The 9,202-nt window shown below is 32.1% G+C and overlaps 1 protein-coding gene across 4 annotated transcripts; it reads right to left on the bottom strand.

The window, feature by feature from the left end:
* Positions 1-381: 381 nt before the first annotated feature.
* LOC129947546 (zinc finger E-box-binding homeobox 1) lies at positions 382-8,835 on the bottom strand. 4 transcript variants are annotated; one of them, XM_056058144.1, is made up of 8 exons: positions 8,614-8,835; positions 7,705-8,296; positions 6,619-7,403; positions 4,633-4,731; positions 4,444-4,551; positions 3,451-4,377; positions 3,307-3,372; positions 382-3,253 (listed from the first exon to the last, which is right to left on the bottom strand). In XM_056058144.1, exons 2-8 carry the CDS (start codon positions 7,822-7,824, stop codon positions 2,602-2,604), a joined length of 2,757 nt encoding a protein of 918 aa, XP_055914119.1. In that variant the 5' UTR covers positions 7,825-8,296; positions 8,614-8,835; the 3' UTR covers positions 382-2,601. The 4 variants fall into 4 exon arrangements, with proteins under 4 accessions (XP_055914119.1, XP_055914121.1, XP_055914122.1 ...); XM_056058146.1 differs by having other exon boundaries at positions 7,705-8,144; XM_056058147.1 differs by having other exon boundaries at positions 7,705-8,130.
* Positions 8,836-9,202: the final 367 nt, after the last annotated feature.

Genomic DNA, 9,202 nt, shown 5'->3' with positions numbered 1-9,202 from the left:
AAACTACTTGTTCTAATTGATGCTTTTTGATTGCAGTGGCTTAAATCTAAAACAATTTTTTTATTTCACTTCAATTTTCTTCAAAATAGAATTTTTTATATTTGTTATAATATATTTATACGTTTATATTTTTATTTTTGTTCTCAATAAATCTTCTCGAGTATATAATTTATAATATATATGTATATATATATTTATGTTTGTATATTTCTGTCTACAAAATGGAGTGTATTGCATATGAGCGTGTTAGAAACGTTTATTATAAAATATATACTATATATTTTAGCCTTAATTTGTTTGTTTTAAACATTTAATATTGTATATAACTACTATATTTTTTTATTGAATATGTATGTATATTATAAACTTTTATAATACGTGTTTTATTTCGTAATACATGTGGTATACATAGTTGCTTGTTTGTTTTTTTTTATTTCATTTTCATGAATGAGTAAAGGAAGGATTATTTTTTAAAAGGCTTATAAGGTAGTTTTTTTATGAAAGAATTAAATTCTTTAAAATGAAAATAATGATTTACATATGAAGGAGTGTTTTGGGAAAAATACTTAACGGTTTGTTTGTTAAGAAAATAGTCTTGTTTAGAATATACATTAAACGAATTATTATTATTTGAAAATCGTATTTTAATTATGGTTAATAAGATTGGAGTTATAAGAATGTTTCAGCAGGAAAAAACGTTTGGAACAAATGTACTATTAAAATGTGATCATGAAGGCCTGTTAATAATTTTTGCGAATATTTGTTGGGTATTTTTACTTACTCACATTTTTAAATCATTTTATTCAAGAAAACTGATGTAGTCAATCTCTCATAACATGTGAAAAGCTACGAACAAATCTTGCCCGACTTTTGTATACGATATGAATGAAGAATATGCTTTAGATGAAATTTAAATTTGATAGGAAATTTAAATGGTATATTCCACAATTTTTGATTTTATAAAAGGTAAATGCGTACAGTGCAAAAACTTGAATGTGCAACGGACCTGGAATTTCTTATGATATTTGTTGCAGAAAATTTATATAAAAGGAACTATTTACTGAACGAAGGACGTACTATATTATTTGACATAGTTGCGATTAGTTGAAACAATAGGAAATATTGAGATATAAATTGGTTTTAGAGGTTATTATTTTGGACCTGGGTTTGCAAAGTACCTACATTTTTGCACCGCATATCACTTAATTATATTTAATATGCAAAGCCAATTTTGTGTCACATTTCATGCAATGCGTTGGCTAAGTGTGTCAAACTAACACCGATTGACGGTATTTAAAGGTATCGGCAATGCAAGTCACTGAGAGCAGCTAATACTATTTGACAAATAAGGACTTCATTTTTAAATTGGTTCACTTAATAAAAGGGTATTTTACTTGCATTACAACTTTTCTAGCTAAAACGACAAAGTGATGTTTTCTCAAAAAACTTTTCTACAGTCATAAATCATTATATAAAAATCCTGAATCGCAGTGGAGAATTTTTGTACGGTAGTTAAAACATGTTGAGAGACACCTCAAAATATAATTTATGTTGTCATTGTTCCAAAAGGAAGGACAATTCATTTGATGATAAGAGGAGATTTATCAGAGTGCTTTTATTTGAATATGAAGTGAGAACATTTTTAGAAACAGAGGGGCAACAAAATGCAAAATATATATTCTTATTCAATTAAAACGTCATTAATTTCAGTATCATATTTTCTTTGAAGTGATTGAATTTAAGTTTGATGTAAATATAAAATATAAATATGTATGAATGTAGGCAATATGATTTTTTCTTAAAACGATAATAGATATGTATACGTACGTATCTACTGAAAACATAATTATGCTCCAGTTTATGTATTTTTTGTTGTTGTTTTACTTCTATGCTTTGTACTTTATGTAATACCTTTAAGGAAATAGCTTAACTAATTTTTTATTGAGTATAATATGGAATTTTCAAAACAACAATATGACGTTTCGGTGATTACACTTTGTTTGTTGTTGTTTGATCTAATTCAGTCGATTGAATAAACATTTAGGGCATAGTTAAAACAAGTTTAAAATAGATAAGTGATGATATTAACAAATCTTGATTAGATCACAAGACAAACGAAATAAAAAATACTTAAAATTTCAGAGTACATAGACGTTTATAACATACTTTTTTTGTAGATTTTTGTTCAGTTCTTTTAGTGTAAAATTAACTTAAAATGGTTTATACCATTTTTTTACGAAAAAATAAAAATATTGAATACATGTGAATGTAGATTTTAGCTTATAAAATAAAATACTTTCGAACTTAACAGAAAATCTTTAAGTAAAAAGAATTATAATTTTAACTTTTAAATTATCTGTTAAAATGTTTTCATGACAAGCAGAATCAACTGCAAATATAGTCTATTTGATTTGGGTTAGGGTGGGTGTGCTTGTTCTAATAAACAATACTTAAGTTGCAAAATTTAAATATACACGTAATGCAGCTCTAAATTAATAATTAATACAAATTGTTCACCGGCCCACTTCTCAAGAAGAGAAACAAAATAAATAAATACGCTGATAGAAGATGAAACTCAGTACTAAATTGAATTTACGTCTTCTAATGCGTAAAGGCACTTAAAAAGTGTGCGCCACCCAGTTCGAATTGATGTTCATTGTTGAACTCAAAACTGTCAGTTGAAGTTCCTCCACCGAACCCACCGCCGCCACTGGCGCCACCACCAATACCTACTCCAACAATACTGCTATTGTTTTTTAAGCTGTCCATATCAAGTATAGGCGGCTTATCACCGGGCTTCCAGCGGCGATGTATTCCCAAAGCCTTTAATTTCTGACATACTGAAGAGGGTGATATTGCGAAACCTTTTTCAGCCAATTTGGCCGAAACTTTCCAATATTGAATGTTGCTATCTTCCTTTATCATTTCAAGTATTTCTCGAGTGATTTCTCTATCACGCTGTTCACGTTCAGCCGCTTTGAGTCGTCGCCGGGGCAACTTCACTTTTGGAGTACTTGACGCTTCTGGTTTTTGTAGTTTATCGGCTTTTGGACGCGTTTCACGTTTGCTACGATACGATAGGGGTATACCTTTTACGATAGCGTCACGAAGTTTCCAAGCCGTCATTTGTGAAACGTTTAGTTGTCGGGCGATTTCCATTGTGGAAGAGTTTTGTGATACGAGGATCTTAGCTGTCGCATACTTCTCGTCATCAATGAATACATTGGGCTTTCGAGGCTTCTTTGTTGTTGGCCTGTTGATCATAATTTTTGTAACATTTTCATTTTTCTCAAATTATTAACTTACGTTAGATTAGTGGTTTGAGGCTGCATTGACTTGATTGACAAATTAACTGGTTGGGGAAATCCTGGTCTATAAAATAATGTAAGTAATGGATATTTTATTTCATAAATACACCCAAGTAATAAAACATATATTTGTATAGCTCACTGTGGAATATGAAACACCGAAGGTAAAGTTTGCATCAAATGCTGTTTGTATCTTTGTAGCTGTCCTTCGCTGTTTTCGACCTCATCTGCTTCTTCTTCCCCTTCTTCCTCTGAATCCTCATCCTCGTCGTCATCGTCATCGTCATCGTCTTCATTGTCATCACCATCTTCATCTTCGGAATCAGATTCAGCATTTTCATTGTGCATATTCATTTGATTTGATGCAGGCGTTTCTGTATTAGGTGCTGTTTGTTGGACCCCATTATAATTCGACTGTTCGATTTGTTGTTGGATCTGGTTGCTGGCGCCGTTGGTATAGCTGCAATGGTAGTTTTGCTCCTTACTCGCTAACAGCTCGTCAGGTTGTTGATTATTCTGTTCCGAAGAGTTCTTGTTCAGTTCTTCCTCTTGTTCATCGTCATCGTCGTCATCTTCATCATCGTCACTGTCGCTGTCGCTGTCACTGTCACTGTCACTATCACTATCAGAGTCGTCATCGTCATCATCACTATCGTCATCATCATTTTCGTCATCTTCTTCTTCTTCATCATTATCCTGAACCTCTTTCTTTATTACCACAGTCCTTTCAGCGTTTGTATGCTCGATTTCTTCATTTTGTTCCACTTTAATGTCTAAGTTTACTTCTTCAGTTGGTGGATTAGTCCCTTCAGGTATTACTGCTGCCGCCTTTGGGATACTATCCTGCTTTTCTTCAGATGATTGTTGATCAACGAAACGTTCATGAAGACTTACACCGTTAACCAAGTTCTTCCTTAAACGCCAAGCGAAAGTACGCGATATGTCGAGCTCTTGAGCGATTTGAGTAGTTGTCGCTTTATTAAGAATTAAAATTTTTGCCAAAGCGATCTTTTTTGCGTCTAGCTTTATTCGAGTTCGTCCCTTGCGTTTAGAAGTATTCGGTAGGATCCTATAAATCAAAAGAGACCAAGAATAAAACAAAAAATAAAGATACAAAGAAAATCTTTAACTTCACCTTCTGTTTTGTATATACAAGGCATTATCTGGTTTTTGTGGTGGAATAACAGGTTTTGGAAAATTATTATATTGGACGATATTTTGTTTAAATAACTGTTGTAAGGGCCTATATTGTTTTTCAAAAAGACATTAATTTATTTACAATTATGAAAATGAACAAAACATAATAATTATTTAAATAACTTACACTTTTGAAGCACGAGACGGGCAACCAGTTCGCTTATGCCATCCAAGATGATGTCCTGTTGGAAAAAGAACATGACAGTCTGTGCACTCCATAGGACGGCTATAAATTTTCAAAAAATGTTTTATATATTTGCTTAAAAGTAGACAGAAAACATTGTATACAAAAATCTTCGTGTAAAATTAATGCCTAACTTCTAATTACAATTTAAATTACTTCAGAAATATGAGTCCTATTATTGAGTACTGATTTAAACTTAGTTAAAGCTAATTTTAAAATCAACTTTTCATAATCCCCTATTTCAAGTCGGAAAACTTAAACGTAGTAAATTAAAAATGAATTAAAGTGAGTAACTGGTATGGCTGTTTTAAGTAAAATTTTGTCTTCCTCAACTAAATGCATAGTGCATCGGCTTGGTAAGCTACTTAGTGAAGGTTCGATTTTCAGTGACTGTAGAAAACGTATTACAAATAAAGGAATCTTATGATGTAATTCCAGCCTTGTGCTAGTACTATGAATTTTCTGTTGCAGTTTTCAAATGCTATCTTTACCAGCATTCATTTAAATAAACTTTTGATTTCCAGAAAGTGTTCAGTTATGATAACTATTGTAGAAGTAATGAGATTAAAGATCTCAAACAATAAGATTTCCACAAATCTATTGTTAGCTAGACATGTTTAGCAGAAACAGAGCACGGAGATGGCAATCTGAGAAATATAATATCAGGTATTGATACAAATTTGTTTCGGATCATATTTGTGTGATATTGGTGTGGCTTCAATGACCGCCTATATCACCTTAAAAAGTTTTTTTTCCGGTTACTGCCGCTTGAAAATATGTTTTAATATTTTTAAACTATTAATTGTTGGTAGTTGGCACTAGCGATAAGGTTGGCATACTGTTCATATTATTAGGCGCAGTATAGCCTTCCTACTTATATCCCTTGAAGTATATAATGTTTTTATTTTTTTTTTTAATAATATTTTCATTTTGAGAATCAATTATATAGTGTATCAAAATAAAACTTTTACAAAACATTCGTTTTTATGAAAACGAAGAAATTATGTATATGGAACTATTATATTTTAAAATAGATTTAGTAATTTTACAGTTTAAACTGTTACTCGTGATTTCTTAAGAAAAATAAATTCAAATGTACTGTTAAATTATTTTAAGGATTTTTTGATTGGTCAACAAAAAAAACCCCAAACTTAAACTCGTACCACTATTTTTATTTACTGTGAATTTTTTCAAACATAAAATATTTGAGTTTTTACGAAATTCGTAGAAAAAAAGAAAGCCTGTCGGATTATTACAAAATAAAACAAAAATAACGGGATTGTACCCAGGAAGTTGCTTTCGCTAAAGAAAAACCTTAAAAAGATTGATTTTAGCCCTTGGAAGACATCTATTTTCACCGATGAAAGCAAATTCAACCTTTTAGGCTCAGATGAAAAAGATGTTTTTCGTAAACCCAATAAAGAGCATGGTGGCGGATCGGTTATAACTAGCCTCATTTTGTCTTCTTTTTTTATAGCCGAATGGATGTTGTTTAACTATGATGTGAATTTTAAATTGTCTTTAATACAAGTTAACTTAAAATAATGTTGCGTTTAGTTATTTTCATTTAAAGTAAAACAATTTGAATTACCATAGACCTGTTGAAAAAAAAAAGAAGATTGCAATAGACTTTGTAACAAACAAAATAAGATAAACTTTAAACATGTTAAGGTTATTAATAACCCCTTGATTGCCCGTTTACTATAAAAAAATAGTAGTATTGTAAGAGTTCTACTTTGATACACTATATGTACTTAAGAAAGTTGCAATACGCCAAAACTAAATCCGAATTATATTTACTTGTTTGCTAATTATAATATAAATACAAAGAAAATAATGAAGTCAATAAATGTAGTATATTTAATTTGATTTATATTTGCATTTAAATTGTATTGTAAAAGTAAATGTGTCAAAAGAGTTGAAACTTACGTTTGATTCCTTCGCTTTTTAACACAACGCCCCCTACGAATATGTTTTTCGAGAAAACGTTTGTACAAATAGCTCTTCTTACAATTTGTACACTCATAAACCGGGGGTGATCTGCCGTGACAGCTCTGCATATGCTCTTTTAGTAAAAACTTCCTTACAAATATCTGATAACATACGCTGCATTGATAGCCTTGTTGTTGACTATTGACAATATGTTGCCTATCCATCACTGTCCCACCGTCATCATTCGGTGTAATAAGTTCGATTTCCGGAATCAAAGGCAACTGATCATCGTCCATGGAAGCATCACATGGAGGTGCGAATTCACCTTCATTGTGGTAACCATTAACAGCTGCCATTGCATCAGCTTCCTTAGATTGCTGTTCTAACAAGAAATTGTTCATCATCATACGAACCGAATTCATGTCATAGCTGTTCTTGTTGTCAATTTGTTGTTCAAGTAAAGCTCCACCGCCGCCGACATTGCTACTCGAATTATTTCCGTTCATCAGCTGCAGGCCAATATTGCTGCCGGTCATTAGATGTCTATTAACTAAATTCACATTGTCGTCATTGGGATCTTGGTCTGAGCCCTCAGAAATTGTAATCACATCAACACCGCCACCATCACCCCGTTGGAATTGCTCCATTTTTCGCATCATTTGCAAATGATGGCGAAAGAAGTTGTCTGCGTCTTCGCATTTTTTTTTTAACATACACGCACCGACAACCGACTTTGCACACACCATGCACACCTGTTGCGGCAGTGTATCACCCTTCTCAACCTAACAACAAATATACGAGTATTATACCCATTAGCGTTTAAAAAATATGCCACATACAAAATATTTAATTTTAATTTGAAATAAAACACAATCAAAAAGAGCTAATAAATAATAACTGTAAATATACCAATATGAATAAAAGTGGGTGCTTATGGTTGACTCGATCGATCGTAACAGATCGAGAGGCAAACCCAAAGATTATAGTGAAAGATAATCCAATAATTCAATATTTTTAGTATTCACTATTTAGAGCCGAAGTCGGCGAGAGAAAAAGAGGGAGAGAAACGATAACCAAACGTACCTTTACATCGGCTAGCATTGTAATTTTCTTCCACAAAAGATCTTCGCCGAATATCGGAATCATGGTCGCACATTCCGAATTTGATATGCAAATTCGACACAATTGCATATTTTCATCCATTTTTCTTCATTTGCTTGATGCAAATTATGCGTTTATTTTTTGCCAGCAAAAATAATTACCGCACACGAAATTACTACAAGCTAAGTTCACAGGTAGACGAAGAAGCTTAAAAGTACTGCAAAATCCCAAAGATACCTCTGGGATTAGATCGGATCGGATCAGTAAACGAAACGCTATGCTCTATGCTATGTACTAGCTGCTCCACAAGTTGTTGACTTTTCCGGGCAAACGAGTTTTTATTTATTTTCGTCTTTAATACTCGTTCAATGTAAATGTAAAACAATTCATTAAAACACAATTTTATTGCTAAATGAAAAACACTTAAAAAATGTGGGGATAAAATAGATATGATTGTAATTTTCCTTCTTTATTTTTTTTTATTCAGTCAATTACTAGCCAAAACCAAAAGTGGTGATTGGATAGTCGACCGTCGACGACAACGACAACAACGAGAACGACACACGACCGACATCTACAAAAAAAATCAAACTAATGTAGAGGTATGTATGTACTTGTACAACAATAGAATTTTTAATGATTTTAATACTCTATATACCGTGGAACACCACGAACGACACGAAGAAAATGAAAGAAACGAAATATGAAACGAAAACGGTGGGAAAGCATCACCGTCGCCGTCTCCGCAGCAGGCAGCACAAGACCAAGAAACAAAAAATTGTACTTTTGTAATAAAAAGTTTCTTGTACTTGTGCACTTTAAAATATCATTCGGTTTTTTTTTAATTTTTCTTCTTTGTTATACAATCAAACTTATTTGAGTATTCCGCACCTATTTTTTCCAAGATTTAAATTAACGAAACACAAAAAACACTTGTACTTAAAATATAAATAATAACACAATTGATGGAATAATTATTTTCGCCTTGTTTAGCTGATGTATGAAATAAAATATTTGAGTTTTCCGTTTTGTAAAATGGAAATTAAAATTAAATGAAATTATAAAATGCAAATAGATGCATTTTGACATCCATTTCCATTCAAATGTCACACGAGAACTAGTTTTGTGAGCATTTTTTCCAATTAGATGGGGAAGCATGGTTTTCTGAATCAGATCAGACATTCAGCACATCTGCAAGAGCAGGTTGAAGTGTGTCGTAAACGTGAACGGACCTTCTATTTTTAAGGGTGTAGTGACATAAGCTTAAGGTCGCTTAAACCAGAGTTGAAGAAGGATTGGTTTGACTCAACCGCGCTCAAAAAGTGGAATATAATAGATTGACTTTTACATGTGACAGAGTAAAGATAAAAATGGAGAATGCTTCTATCCAAGCTTTACACAAATAGCTTTGATTTGTATTATAAGTTAGGTTGGGGTCTCAATAGGACATATTTTAAATATTAAGGCGACGGAACACCGT

This window comes from Eupeodes corollae, chromosome 2 (assembly GCF_945859685.1).
Source record: "Eupeodes corollae chromosome 2, idEupCoro1.1, whole genome shotgun sequence".
Taxonomy (NCBI): domain Eukaryota; kingdom Metazoa; phylum Arthropoda; class Insecta; order Diptera; family Syrphidae; genus Eupeodes; species Eupeodes corollae.
This window is presented reverse-complemented; position numbering and strand designations above follow the sequence as displayed.